The 15740-nt window shown below is 41.0% G+C and overlaps 1 protein-coding gene across 2 annotated transcripts in view; it reads left to right on the top strand.

The window, feature by feature from the left end:
- The window catches only part of SORL1 (sortilin related receptor 1), a 178528-nt gene that overhangs the window by 76643 nt on the left and 86145 nt on the right, over positions 1-15740 (top strand). For both annotated transcript variants that reach the window (XM_025355834.1, XM_025355835.1), the window contains exons 12-13: positions 2948-3036; positions 14104-14282. In XM_025355834.1, coding sequence (XP_025211619.1) covers positions 2948-3036; positions 14104-14282 — 268 coding nt within the window. The remainder of the gene's footprint in view (positions 1-2947; positions 3037-14103; positions 14283-15740) is intronic.

Genomic DNA, 15740 nt, shown 5'->3' on the forward strand with positions numbered 1-15740 from the left:
ACGCCCAACCCTGGATAGTACATCTTTTAACTTCCATTCACTTTCAACCTATCTGTGTCTTTGTATTTAAAGTGTTTTTTTTTTTTCTCTTTTTTGAAGTTAGGTCTTGTGTGTTGTCCAGACTGGTCTTGAACTCCTGGGTTCAAGTGATCCTGCCAAGTAGTTGCAATTAAAGGCACATGCTGCCATGTGCAGTTCTTTGAAGTGTTTCTTCCAGACAACATATAGTAGGGTCTTGCTTTTTTCACTCATTCTGCCAAGCTCTGCTTTTTAACTGAAATGCTTAGGCCATTAACATTTAATATAATTACTGATATATTTGAATTTAGGTCTAATATTTCATTTATTTTCTTTTCATTTCTCCTATTTATTATTCCTCTGTTCCTTATGTCCTCTCTCCTTTTGTATTATCTAGATACATTAAGTATTCTACTTTTATTTCGATTTTTTGGGGGGCTTCTCTGTGTATTTCTAGTGGTTTCTCTAAGGATTACAACATACATATCTAATCTTTTATAGTCTTCTTTGAGTTGATATTGCACTTAACGTAAAATTTAGAACCCTTTCAACCATGTAAGTCCCTTTTCTCCTCCCCCACCTATATGTTATTTTCATATTTATCACATCAACACACATTACAAAACCCACAAAGCAGTGTTTGGTTTTGCTTTAAATTGTCATATGAATTTCAAAGAACTTAAATATTTACCCAGATATTTACAATTTCTCTTGCTTGCTCTTTGTTCTGGAAAAATCTCTGTTTACCCATGGGAAATTTCCCTACAGCCTAAAGAAATGCCTATAGCGTTTCCTGTAGCAAGATCTATTGGCTGTGAATTCTCTTGTTTATCCCTCGTTTGAAAATCTATCTCTATTTTAACTTCATTCTTGAAGGATATGTTTATTGGATAGAGAATTCTGGGTTGACAGTAATTTTCTTCCAGTACTTTAAAGATGTCTACTGTTTTCTTGTTTCGGTGGGTTCTGATGAGAAACCTGTCTTCACTTTAGCTATCATTCTCCTGTGTGTAACATGCCATTTTTCTGTAGATACTTTGAAGATTTTTTTTTCATTAGTCTTCAGCAGTTTTGTTATGATGTGTCTAGGAGGGCTTTTCTTTGAGTTTATTCTCTAAGTAGATGCTGATTTTGAATCTATATTTATGTCTTTCACCAAATTTGTGAAATTTTCAGCCATTATTTCTTCAAAAATTTTTTCTGCCCCCGTCCCTTTCTCCTGTTCTTCTCAGACTCCAGTTACATATTAGACCTACTGTTATTATTCTCTGTGTCCTTGGCAATCTTTTTTTCTTTGAAATCTTTTTTTCCCCTGTATGTTCTTTAGAACATACAGATAGATCTGTAATTTCTACAGATCTATATTTATTTTGAAGTTCACTAATTCCTCTGTCATTGCTTTTCTGATGTTGAGCCCATCAGTAAATTTCTTGTTTCAGACATTATATTTTTCTGTTATAAAATTTGTTTGGTTTCTTTTTAAAAATTGTTTCCACTTCTCTGGAATTCTTTTCTCTCATTCATTTCACGTGTGTTTTTCTTTCCCTCATTGGACATGGTTATAACAGCTATTTTAAAATTCCAGCCGGGTATGGTGGCTCATGCCTGTAATCCCAGCACTTTGGGAGGCTGAGGCAGGTGGATCACTTGAGGTCAGGAGTTTGAGACCGGCCTGACCAACATGGTGAAACCCTGTCTCTACTAAAAACATAAAAATGAGCTGAGCGTGGTGGTGCATGCCTGTAATCCCAGCTACTTGGGAGGTTGAAGCAGGAGAATCGCTTGAACTCAGGAGGCAGAGGTTGCAGTGAACTGAGATTGCACCACTGCACTCCAACCTGGGCAACAGAGTGAGACTGTGTCTCAAAAAATTTAAAAAAAAATTCTAATAATATGGGTCACTTGGGATTGGCACCTTTTGACTATCTTTTCCCTTGAGAATTAGACACATTTTTTTGGATATGTTTGTATGCTGTATGTTAAGTAATTTTGGTTTGTATTCTGCACATGTGAATGAAATTCATGCAATCAAGACTTCTGAAGGATATTGATATTTTTGTTTCAGCATATAATCAGCCTGTTTAGGTTCTGACCCTGAGTTCTGTCTTGCTTTCTGTAGGTGGTAGTTTAACTCTCAGTTCAGTATGCTAAGCCTCTGTTATACTGGTTTGTGTCTGTTTCATGCACATACACTTCAGGGGTTAGGCTGCGACTTACGTAAATTCATACACAAAATTAGGGGATTTACTTTTTTGACACTCCCTGCTATGGGATTCTATCCACACTTTCCCTACCCTACAGAGGCTCCTTTCTCTGATTCCTTTGGGGGAAATAGTGTCTGTTGAAGTTTTAGCTGTGACTGAGACTGAGGTGTACCCCATGTCTGGGACTTTCCCTTTGGGCAAAGCTTTACCAGCAAATTCATGACTTGTGTGTGTAGCTTCTCTAGGTTTTTAAATCTCCACAAGCTGCTTGCTTTTGTTTACTTTTTCAGCATCCACTGGTAGTTGTTTTTTGTCCAGAGTTTTCAACTGTAATTAGCAGGAAGGATAGGCTATAGAGGGCTAATACTGTCATAGTAGAACTGGAACCTCAGTTACTTTTTAATCAAGGGTTGGTGGGAGTCATAGATTTGGATTTGAGTCCTATCTCTGCTGTTCACAGTTTGCCATTTTAATATTAAGCCCGTGTTTCTTCATTTGGGCAAAAAATTGAGATACTAGAACTTGCTCTGCCTGTCCCTAGGATTGTGTGAAACAGATGAAATAATGGATGTCAGTGTCTTCTGTGAACAGAAAAATTGTTTTAAAGTGGTTGTCATTGCTGTTATGTCTATGTGCACATGTGTGCATGCCTTTGGTTATGTGTACATGGTTTCTGCACAGTTACCTCCACAGCAGTGGTGTCACCATGAATTTTTCCTCCTCAGGCACTTCCTGGACCTCACTACTACACGTGGGGAGACCACGGCGGAATCATCATGGCCATTGCCCAGGGCATGGAGACCAATGAGCTAAAGTAAGTGTCTCTGATGAGGCCTTTTAACATCAAACTCTTCTCCCAGAAATTTACGTCTGTGATTCTAAGTGGATTATCTCTCTACAGCACTAGGTTGTTGACAGCACAATTTGTGATCTCTGGATATGACTTAAACTATTTTTTTTTTTTTTTTTTTGAGATGGAGTCTCACTCTGTCCCCCCAGGCTGGAAAGCAATGGTGCGATCTCAGCTCACTGCAACCTCCATCTCCTGGGTTCAAGCGATTCTCCTGCCCCAGCCTCCTGAGTAGCTGGGATTACAGGCGCCTGCCACCATGTCTGGGTAATTTTTGTATTTTTAGTAGAGACAGGGTTTTACCATCTTGATCAGGCTAGTCTCGAACCCTTGACCTCAGGTGATCCACCTGCCTCGGCCTCCCAAAGTGCTGGAATTACAGGTGTGAGCCACCACGCCTGCCCTGACTTAAACTCTTTATCTCTAAAATGGGAATAATAAGAACTTGTCCTTCCTATCAGAAAGGGAGATTGTGAGCAACAGGGCAATTAATTTTATGGATTTGAAAAAGTATAACACTGTAGAAAGAATTAATAATGGCCAAGTAATTAAGTGAAGGCTCTTTAATTTGTTCTCCTTTGCTTTGTGTCTTTATTACATAGAATGACTAAAAATAAATAGCAATAATAATAATACATGAGTAACAATTACAGAATGCATACACCTTGATAGCCATTGACTTTTGGTGCATTAGGTCGGTGGGGGGGTCTCATAGAGCTGGAAGGGATGTTTAGGGTTAACTGCATCATTGCACAGATGAGAAAACAGGCTCAGCAAGGCGAAGTAACTTGCCCAGGGTCATTCCTTTTGTTAGTGACATTGGCAGGATTAGCACTTGGGTTTTTAGATTGCATCCTACATTCTTTGCAATATATTGTTCTGAAAAGCAAAACTGTCAGGAGTTTGTAACCTCTACACCCTTATGTTCTGATTTTATCAGCTATAGACAGATCTGTATGTATGTACTGGTTCTTTTGGCTCATTATTGAATGGTTCATGTTAGGTCAAGTTCATGCCGGACCGCACTTCTTCCTGTTTTTGAGCTGAACCCATTAGATGGATTGGTGAAGGATCTGGAGAGGGCTTCTGTAACTATCTTGTTTATTGCAAGGACAAAGCATTATTTTTCTTTGCTCCTTTTAGAAACAGGGCCAACTGGCCGGGCACGGTGGCTCACACCTGTAATCCCAGCACTTTGGGAGGCCGAGGTGGGCGAATCACGAGGTCAGGAGATCGAGACCATCCTGGCTAACACGGTGAAACCCCGTCTCTACTAAAAATACAAAAAACTAGCCGGGCGAGGTGGCGGGCGCCTGTAGTCCCAGCTACTCGGGAGGCTGAGGCAGGAGAATGGTGTGAACCTGGGAGGCGGAGCTTGCCGTGAGCCGAGATCACGCCACTGCACTCCAGCCTGGGGGACAGAGGCAGACTCCATCACGAAAAAAAAAAAAAAAAAAAAAAAACAGGGCCAGCAGCAAGTGAGAGGTGGGTGGTTTGGAAAAAGAGATCTTAGCAGCTGGTTTTTTCTCTGTGGATAATTTGACATGTGCTGAGCAACCTGGCTTCAGAGAAGGAGAGAGAAGCAAAGTACTGGTATTTGGCATTCCGCTTGGCTGTTCTCTGTTCTGTGTAGCACTGGTTAGCTGTTTCTTTAGAGGCAATACTCTGAAGAGGTCCTGTTTGTATGCCACACTCTGTATTCATATTCAGATAGGTATTTGCTCAGACAACGACCATCACAGAGCACAGTACTTCCCACATTTGTGCTATCATTTATATACCCATTAATTTAATTTTCATTTCACATGTTTAGCAAGCGCTGATTGTGCCAGGTACTGTGTATCTATAGATGAATAGGATGCATGCCACCCTGTAGTCATAAGGTGGGCGAGGAAACAATTGTAGTGTTTGGTATACTGCTATGTGTGTAATACGCACGTAGGGGACATAGTTTGGCTTCCTAGGAATACATTTCATTCTTTGTATGGTTTTCAGATTTCAGAGTCAGTTCTCGATTTGCCTTGTTTAACTTCTCTGAAAATTAAATTTGCATTCCAAACTGGCTCCTCTGAAGGAGTTAGTGTGATTCTAGTCCTCTTACACCATCTGTCGGTGCATATGTGCTCAGGGAACGCAGCGTCATTCTGCACTAGCTGGAGCAAAACATGATGAGGAAAATAAACTCGCTGCCAGAAAATCATAAAGCCTTCCGCAGACGTTCTGAAATGACTTGGGGGTTGTAGACTTTGGGGGATTATGGACACTGTAGCATTCCTCTATTTGTATAGGTTTCTTTTGGAAGTGTCTGTTTGAATAGTTCAAATAAAGCATTTGAAAATACAAAAATACATATAAGCTTCCTATTGACAGGTGCATGTGTCCCACATAACAACCTGAGCTTGGCCTAAATCTGTGTAGCCACCTGGCATTTACTCAGTGTGTTGTTCACAGAGGTATTTTGCTTCTTCTCCTGCTGCTCTAAAAAGCAAGAAATAATATTCAAGTTAGTTCATATTCTCAAACTACAGTAGTGATTTACTGTGATGCCCGTGCACGAGGAGAGGGTGCTTCTGACAAGACCGGATATCTGTTGCTGGGCTAGGGCTTCAGGCCCCTTCTAAGTTTGGCCTCCGCAACCACAGAGATCTCTTTTCCTTTATGACTCACAGCATGTATAGGCTGTCCCATTAATTTGGCATTGATCATATTCTGACTTCTTATGTTAGTTACCTTTACATGATGTGCCTGAATTCTGCAACTCGTTAGTAAGGTCTTTGTAGGTAAATACTTCTGCTTGATACAGGTTAGCAGGCACTTAGCAAATATTTGATTGAAATAGGTCATGCATACTTAATCATCCAAGATTGCTTTTTTTTTTTTTTTTTTTTTAACTGATTTATAAAACTAGAGGAGACCTAGCTGGCGTGCCAATTGCACAGCTCCAAGGGGACCACTGCCATTGTGCTCCGTGTCAATGACAACCCCGGGAGCACAGATGTGAGTGGAGGCTCCCTGGATGTGTGCAACCTGGTGGTACCCAAGAGACACCAGAGATGACCTAATCCACTTTCCTTAGTTTTCACATGAGGGAATAAGAGATTAGTCAGGAGTTAATGCCCACACTGGAACTTGAGCATATTTCTGTTAGGAATCATTTCAGGTCAATTACACAGACAGCTGTCCAACATCTACAATGAAGCAGATGCTGTGCTAGATACCAAGGATGCAAAGGCGAGTGGGACACTGATCAGGAGCTGCCTGTGCCCACTGTTGCTCTGTGATGTTTCTGAGCCAGATGCAGAGAGAGAGGCTGGGAGGAGGGGGTTGTTTGAAAGAGGGCTTTCTGCTCTGATTTTACCCATCTTTAGGGAGGAAAGCCAAGTAAAGTAGCATTGGTAACTCAAATAGGTGGTAGTGGGGACAGAAATTGAAGCATTGCTCGAAGTAAACATTAGTGGTTTTTTTGTTGTTGTTGTTGATGTTCTTTTAAGTTATGCGTGGCTTTCTCTCCCTGATTAGCACAGATATCTAGGAGCTGACTGTTATTTGTTTCAGCTTCTGCCTTGAGTCTCCTCTGAGACTGTTACCTTTGTTATTGTTAATTGAAATCGAGAGCAAGAAGTGGAACACTTTGTTTTGCTCTTGTGTCTACATGTCTGAAATGGGTAAATAAGAACCTGCACTGGGGATTCACTGATTCATTCATTCAGCATGCTGCTCCTGTGAACATGCTCACGGGAGGTGTAGGAGCAGTGGCTTTTTCTTCGGAGAAGGGGCTGTTGCATTTTTGCACCCCGACTGAAGAAGATTCAAACACGTTTGTCAGCTTTATCACGGAAGATAAGATCAATTTCTGTTTCTTCACTGCGGTTTGCTTGTCAGTGTGATGATATTATTCGTAGTCAGTAATAAGATTTTGAACTTGCCCCAAAGCATCTTTTTTTCTAAGATATCCAGTTTCATAGGGGCTTCTCTCTGGAAATCCCGAAAAGCTCCTGCAAAGACTCCACGCAGCAGAGCAGCTGCCTTTTCTGGACCTGGGCTCTGGAATCAGACCCACAGTTCCAGAATGTGGGAGGCAGCGGTTAATGTCTTCACTTGCTTGCAGCACCTCTCAATGGTACAGTTGCCGGGAGAGTCACCTCTACTTTATCCTGACCCCTGTGGTTTTTCTGCCCCTTGAGGTATAGAGGAGCAGGTATTCTTACCATGTTTTTTTTTTGTTTTTCTGGAGTGCCGTGGTGCAATCTCGGCTCATTGCAACCTCCTTTTCCCAGGCTCAAGCGGTCCTCCCATCTCAGCCTCCCGGTAGCTGGGACCACAGACATGAGCCACCATGCCTGGCTAATTTTTATATCTTTTTTTTTTTTTTGGTAGGCACGGGTTTCGCCATATTGCCCAGGCTGTTTTCATTTGAACTCCTGAGTTCAAAGTGATCCGCCTGCCTTAGCCTCCTAAGTGTTGAGATTACAGGTGTGAGCCACCAAGCTTGGTCCTTATCACCTTTTAACCATTAAGAAACCGAGAAATGGGGTTAAAAAAAATGCAGTGCAGTTTCTTTAACTTCCTTCAGCAAGCATTTATGAATAATGCCCTTTCTGTGTGCTAGGAAAGATTCGAGGTGCCAGGGGCAGAAAGTAAGAGGTCTTATTCCTGATGAATGGCAATCTGGTAGAAAACACTCGCAAAATCAAGTCACTGAAATATAGTGAGGTATAAGATTATGGAGAGCCCTGGGTGCATTGGGAACCAGAATGAGGGCCAGGTGGTGCTATCTGGGGGACAGAGGAGGGCTTCTGGGAGAGGAAACCCCAGCTGAACCTAAAAGGATATAAAGCAAGGTCGGAATGCTTTTCTAGGGCTAGAGAGACCTTGAGCAAGGGCCAAAGCATGCTCAGTGGGGAATGTGCACGGCTCTTGAGTATTAATAGAATGCAAATTTCCAGGTGGCAAGTGGTGAGAAACGAGGTTGGAGGAAGGTCTGTATGTAGAGGCCAGGTCCTGGGGGACCTTACCTGTGCCTTACTAAAGAGATTAAAGTTTGCTTTGAGGTAATAGGGTCCCTTTGAGGGATTTTAGTAGGGGAATGACGTGGCTAGACTTGCACTATGGAACGATGGATCTGGCAGAATGGAGAGGATGGATTCAGTGGAGAGAGACCGGAGGTGAGAGCTGATGCGGGGGTGTTTGAGGACTAAGTCTGCAGGGCGTGGCTTCTGATTCTCTGGGATGATGGGAGAAGTGATTCTACCACTCATAGAAAGGCAGAGGGGAAGGAGTAGGCTTGCAGGGCTGTATATTAAATGCAGACATGGACAGGTTGAATTGAAGCCTCTGTGGTGTGTCCAAGGGGAGATATCCAGCAGGAATCTGGATATATTACAACATCCGGTTCAGCGTTCTGCCACCCTTTGCAAGAATTTTCTCCATGCCATCTGTGATAGACAGTCTTCTGTTCTATACTTGAACATTTCTCTTGGTGGGAAATTTGCCATATCAAAAGGTGCTTCCATTTTACTTTGGGACAGTTTGCTGTTCATTTGTTCACTCATTCATTTGCGAATGAAAGTTCTCTGGTAAGGGAGAGCCCAAATTCTCCTCCCTCCAGCTTCTATTCATGGACTTAGTTCTGCTCTGTGGAGATGTGCAGTAGATATTTCCTTTGGCATGAAAGCCTTTCAAGTATTTAAGGAGTCTGTCATGTTCTCCTCAGTGTCTGCCATTTCATGGTGAATATCCCCAGTTCCTTTCCTCATATTCTATAAATCCCGAATCTCCATCTTCTAGGTTCTGCCTTAGGTCTGCCTCACGATGTCAGTGCCTTAAAATGTGGTACTTGGATCTGGCCCCAGTAGCCTGAAACGTGCAGAAGACATTGAGATTTTTGCCTTCACGATTCTGAACACTCTGTATCTATTAATAAAAACCTCTGACAATATTTACATTTTTAACAGCCATCTCAAACTGGTGGCTCCTATTAATTTTTTTTTTTTGAGTGAAGGTATCATTTGCATACCACAGGATGCCCAGATATTGACTACAGCAGTTAATCAGTTCTGAAGGGTGCATGTCAAGATGTAGAGTATTTCCGTCACTCCAGAAAATACTCACGTGTCCCTTTCCAGTCAGTGCTCTCCACCCCCAAACCCCTGCCCCAATTACAGGCAACCAGTGGTATGTTTATCGCTGTAGGTTAGTTCTGCCTATTCCAGAATTTCATTTATTTGTATGTTTTGTATTTGGCTTCCTTTACTCAGCATAATGATTTTGAGATTTATCCATCTTTTAACTGGTATTGGTAGGCTGAGTTCACTTTAACTAAAATACCTGAGATCCTTCTTTCTTATGGATCTTATTAAAGACCAGATGTTCCCCATTCTGTATTTGAGCAGATAGGTTTTTGAAACAACGTGTGGAGCTTTATTTTTATTTTTGCTTATTTTTTTGGTTTGAATTCTATTTTTGTCATTTATTTTATTATTTATACAATTAGCCTTTTACCCTTTGCAATTTTGGCAGATTTGCCTTCCAGATCCCTATTCAGATCATTGACAGATGTGTTGAGCTCTGTGAGAATGAGAAGTCTTATCTTGGGTTGAGATCAAACCATATGTCAGCACTCTTGGGATGTGCTTATTTTACCACCAGTGAATTTTATCTGACTGCGTGGTCCACAAAGATCTTCATGAAAAAACGAATGTTCTGTGTCATTGTTCTGTTTTTCAAATCAAGAATTACCACGAGGAAAGGAAATGGAGTTAGTCTGTTGTGACTTGTGTGTGAAACCATTTGGGTTCTTAGCCTTGACCTCCTTTTCGTCTGATTGCTCTCAAATAACCTCTTTTATAATCCATTCTTGAAACCACCTTTTCTTCATTAAGGAAATAAACGTTTTTTCCTTATTCTAGTTTTTGAGATCTTTGTTCTTCATAATTCTTCTAGAGATTTTTGAAAAGGATGCTATAATCATCGTGTCTTTAAGTCTTTCAGTCCTTAGAATATATTTTGTACTCATTTTCCTTTAACTTACCTAGTTTTTCTTGTCATGTCCAATTTGAAGATTATTTTCCTTGATAAAGAGCAAAATAGAAATTATTTTTTTCTGTTTTTTTTTTTAGACCCAGCTTTACTACTATGTTGTTACTCAAAGATTTTTTTTTTTCTAACGAAGTCTTTATTTCTTTTATTCTCAGTTTTCCAATCAGTCAGAAAACATAAAATATTTTCAATTCAAAGTTCTAGTAAAGATAGGCAGAACTGGGTGATGGTTTTCATAAATGAATGAATGAATGAACTAATAGATGAATGTATATCAAGTGCTCTGTTTTTTTAAATTGATACATATGATTATGTCTGCTCTTATTTATTCTATTGACCATCAGAACAATGATCCTGTTCCTTTCTAATTCTTTATAGAACTTATCAGGTAACCCATCCACTGACCCACCAGTCTGCCAATTATTTTGGTAATTTGAAACATAAACTGTGATTCATTTTGAACTTACCTTGCTACTGTTCCGACAGACTATTGGCTGTGAGAATTACAGCTAGAATTAGCTCGCAGTAACTGAATTTTTTTGCTCTTGATTATGTGACTTTTTTTCCCATCTTGAATATGTTCTTTAGAAACCTGAACTCACCAGGAACCTTTCTGTGTAGCTGTCTGCTAGAGTCCTAAGTTGGTTATCTACCACACTTCTTCCTTTTAGAGTATCTGTGGTTATATTATGTTTTATTATTATATTATATGACCTTCCCATCTTCTTGAGAGTTTTTGTCCCTGGGATTATGTCTATATTTTTCTCTGAGCAGTTTGAATTCTTCATTCCTAAAGCTTAGTGCCCTATATCCTCTTTTATAACTTAAGAATGCAAAGATGGGCTAGGCACGGTGGCTCACGCCTATAATCCCAGCACTCTGGGAGGCCAAGGTGGGTGAATCATTTGATGTCAGGAGTATGAGACCAGCCTGGCCAACAAAGTAAAATTCCATCTCTACTAAAAATACAAAAAAAGAACGCAAAGATGACTTTGTTTCTTCACAAGGTTCTTGTCACTTTTACCAACACAAGTTCTCCTTTAGGGGTCAGAATTCAGTCCAAAATACGTGTTCTCTTAACTGTTGCTGTTGATAAGGCAAGAGCCTTTTCACCAGAATTCTGAAGAGCACCATTTTCTAAATGAGTAGTGTATTTTCAGATACAAGCTATGCTTGGTCATGCACCTGCTTGTTATTTCATTAATGAGTTATTGTCAGAGTCCTCTGGGAACCCTCAAGAAATGAGGTGATTCATTTCCTGAGGTTATGTGGGGTTCGAGGAGCTCTTAAAGAGAATTAACTTGGCAATGTATAAATAGGTGGACTTTAGCATTACCGCTGAGTGGGCAGATGGCTACCATCATATCTGGATAATAGGTTGACTCTGCTGGTTCATTTTGCTTTAAAAGTAATATAAACCTTTAGCTTATGACACTGGTTACAAGAAGGAGACTGAATGAGTTAATTTATCCAAATATCTGTTTCAAAATTTTCTTAAACCAAAAATGTATCTGCCAGGTGAGATTTCTCCCCTTGTGAGAGATTTGTAGTGGGAGATTACTTAATCTCCCACTGACATTTATTATTCTGCCTTGTAACCCTACCAGTTGGTTTAACCCCTAGCCTTTTTGTGGCAGTATCTCTCTTTTTTTTTTTTAGGCAGGGTCTCATTCTGTCACCCAGGCGGGACTGCAATGGTGCAGTCATGGCACACTGCAGCCTCACACTCTTGGACTCAAGCATTCCTCACACCTCAGCCTCCAGAGGAGGAGCTGGGACCACAGGGGGCACCACCACACGTGACTAATTAAAAAAAAATATTTTTTTTTTTCTGTAGAGATGGAGGTCTTATTATGTTTCTCAGGCTGGTCTCAACCTCCTGACCTCAAAAGATCATTCTGCCTTGGCCTTCCAAAGTACTGGGATTACAGACATGTGCCACCATGCCTGGCCAAATCAAGTTTAATAATCTCAATATGAGATGAAGTGTTTGGATTGAGTGATGTCTTGAAAAGATTTATGTCAAGTATTAGAATCCTAAGGTGTAAAACTAAAATCTCAAAAACGTGACAAAGCTGAAAGAAAAAGTTTTGCATATAATTTGGATTTAGGAAGGGCCCAGAAGCCCTGTGATTCTAAAGAGGCTTGAATTGAGTGATTTCTCATGTCAAGCATCTCACCCGCTCAGTGGGTGATAAAACAAATGTTGGGCAGATTTTCTTCCTTGCCTCCCTCTCCCTCCCTCTTCTCCTTCTCCTTCTTCAATAGCAAAGATAGTGTAAAATCAGTGCAGTTACTCAAATGCTGCTTAGTTTTTCAAGGACTTGCTTCCTTGTTCTGTTACAGTCTGTCTTGGAGACTTTCCTCAGTATATACTTTCCTTCAACTTTTTTGCTTTTTAATTTCTAAGACCGTGGAAAAGTTGGAAAAACTGTATAAAGAACACCCATGAAACTTTCATCTAGAGTCACAAATTGTTAGAATTTGCCAATTTGCTCTACTTCTATCATTGGTCTATTTATCTATCCTGTGTATCCATCTATTATTTTTTAGCTGAATCATTTTAAAGAAAGTTACAGACATCATGCTCCCTCACAGCTACTTAAACTTGTATCTCCAATAAATGAGGGCATTTTCCTATATAATCACAATGCCATTCTCACGCCTAAGAAAATTAACATGAACTCGGTATGACTTATAGACTATATTTTCTCAGTTGTCTCAAATTATTTATGGCCACTTTTCCCCTTCGATCTGGGATTTACTCAGTCCTGAACTAAACCCTGGATTGGATTTATGCATTGCGAATTTGTTTACTCATTGCATTTGGCTATTATACTCCTTTAGTCTTTTTAAATCTATAACACATTATCTGCCTTTTTTGTTTATTCATTTGGTTTTTGTGGCCTTGATTTTTTTGAAGAATCTGGAGCAGTTATTATGTAGAATATCCCACATTGTGGATTTGTCCAATTGTATAGAATAGTGCTCAGAGGGTGTGTTGTTCTCAATGCTTTATTCAGGAGGCACCTAATATCAAGTTGTCCTGTTATTGATGATGTTTAGCTAAGATTGTGACTCTCTGATCATTCATTGTGAAATTATGTTTTGTAAAATTTTATTTCCCCATTTGTAGTGAACGATTTGTCTGTTGGTTGATGTTCAGACAATCTGAACATCCTGGCCCCAACACTTTCACCCCGTGGTTTTAGCATCCAGTTTTGATCCTTGTGTGATTTAGTTATTGCAGTGGGTATTACAGAATGGTAATTTTTCTGTAATTACTATTATATTGTTTCCAACCTTTATTAAGTGTCATTCTAATATAAGAAAAAAATTGGGGGCTGGGCGCAGTGGCTCACGCCTGTAATCCCAGCACTTTGGGAGGCCGAGGTGGGCGGATCACGAGGTCGGGAGATTGAGATAATCCTGGCTAACATGGTGAAACCCAGGCTCTACTAAAAATAAAAAAAATAAAAAAAATAAAAATTAGTTGGGCATTATGGCGGGCGCCTGTAGTCCCAGCTATTCAGGAGGCTGAGGCAGGAGAATGGCGTGAACCTGGGAGGCGGAGCTTGTAGTGAGCCGAGATCACGCCACTGCACTCCAGGCTGGGCGACAGAGCAAGACTCCATCTCCAAAACAAAAAAAAAGAAAGAAAAAAATTTCTCTTTTGCTCCTCTGTTTTTTAGTATCATTAGAGACCCATGTCCTATTTTCATTCAATGTGTAATCTGTTACCATCATTTTTCTTTTTTATGTTTGAATTCTCCTAAATTCGGCCACTTGGAGCCCCATCAGGCTGGTTCCTGTGTTCTTTGGAGATGACTCCATTTATCTCTGAGCATTTCCTTAAACTTTCCCTGCCTTAGCCCGGGATCAGCCATTTCTCCAAGGAGCCCTGGTTCCTGCTCCTGGTGAATGTTATATGGAAACCAAGCCTTTGCCTTAGATACTTTAACTGCAAGGATTCTCTTACTTTCATTTGGGCAGATACAGTACCAATGAAGGGGAGACCTGGAAAACATTCATCTTCTCTGAGAAGCCAGTGTTTGTGTATGGCCTCCTCACAGAACCCGGGGAGAAGAGCACTGTCTTCACCATCTTTGGCTCGAACAAAGAGAATGTCCACAGCTGGCTGATCCTCCAGGTCAATGCCACAGATGCCTTGGGTAAGCTGCTGCCTCCTTGGACCTTTCCACATGGGTATGCATGGACTTCCTGTTATGTGCAAAGCACCAGCTTAGATACTGTGTATTCAGAGGAGCTTGAGATTCATTGGGGTAGATGGGCCCATAAGAGTTAGCAAAATGCATAGGGAGGTAATTGAGGGCTTGCTCAATTCTTCTTAATAAGACTGGGTGTTATTCTTTGTATCTTAGTTTCCTCATGCAGTTCCTGGCACATAGGAGGTTTAAATATATGTCTGCTGAATATGTAGATAAATACATGAATGAAAAACATAGTTCCAAATCAGCAGTGCCAATTGGACGTATTCAGTGAGTGTGCCTGGCTTTCCGTAAGTCAGTGTGCCAAGCAATGCAGGGTCCTCTCAAAGCCATCTAGGATCTAGTCGTGATCTGCTAGTCTGGATACAGAATGTGTAAGTATGCAGGCAGAAGTGAAACTCTTCAGCATCCTCCCCCTGCATCCCCACGTTATCTTACCCTTTCCTACCTCTCAGCCTTGGCTAACCTGATTCTAGCTGCCCGGAATGCCCTGTTTCTTCTCACCTCCACCCATTCAGCCTCCCCTACTCGAAATCCTTTTCATATCTCAGGATCCAACACACTTGTTGCTGATATCCTAACCAGAAGACATCTCCCTTCTCTATGTCCAGAACATAAGTGTACTCATAACTCTGTGTCTGTCACTCGGTGTGTTTCACCTTCCATTGACTAGATTATAAAGCCCTTCAGAATAAGAGCTTGCCCTGTGCGTATTTGTATTCCACCTACTGGAAAGTTCGATAGCATTAGAGTCGGTAGGAGTTTAATAAGTTTACTGTGTTGCATGGCATTGAATCAAAAGTTGTGTATCGACTTCAGGTAGTATCTAATCTGACTGAAGACACATATATAAGAGTCAAAAAGTGCTAACATAGACATAGGCATACTTTGGAATGCTTGTAAAAAGCACCCTACTTACATTTCGATGAATGTGGCAGATGGAGTGACGGTGCAAGGTATCTTAGCATTTTCCAGCCTCTTTCCATAGAGATCCTGTACCTTCAAGTAGGGCCAGCGAGCCCTCCATTGCCCTCGGGCCACACTACCAGATGGCCGTCACTGCCCGAGGAGGCAGGCTGAGAACACTAGCCCCCAGTGGTATTGCTCATCAAGGAATCAGCCAATTCTCTAGGAGAGAAACACTTCCGGGTACTTGTTTCTACAGTAGTGTCTTCTGTAATGTTTCAGAAGTTTGGATAGAAGCCTAAAGGTGGCTTGCTTCTTCCCAACTTTTCCAGGCAAATGTCTGCATTTCAGGTATCCTTTTCATTGGCACAGGGCTGCCCAGCTTCAAAGCAAGCCGATTGGAGGGTCTGTGTGCTTGTGGGGTGGCAACAGATAGACAGGAAGTGGGGGTTGAGGCCGGGCACCTTGAGGCACAGCAGGGAACCCCGTATGGGC

The sequence above is a fragment of the Theropithecus gelada genome, chromosome 14 (assembly GCF_003255815.1).
Source record: "Theropithecus gelada isolate Dixy chromosome 14, Tgel_1.0, whole genome shotgun sequence".
NCBI lineage: Eukaryota > Metazoa > Chordata > Mammalia > Primates > Cercopithecidae > Theropithecus > Theropithecus gelada.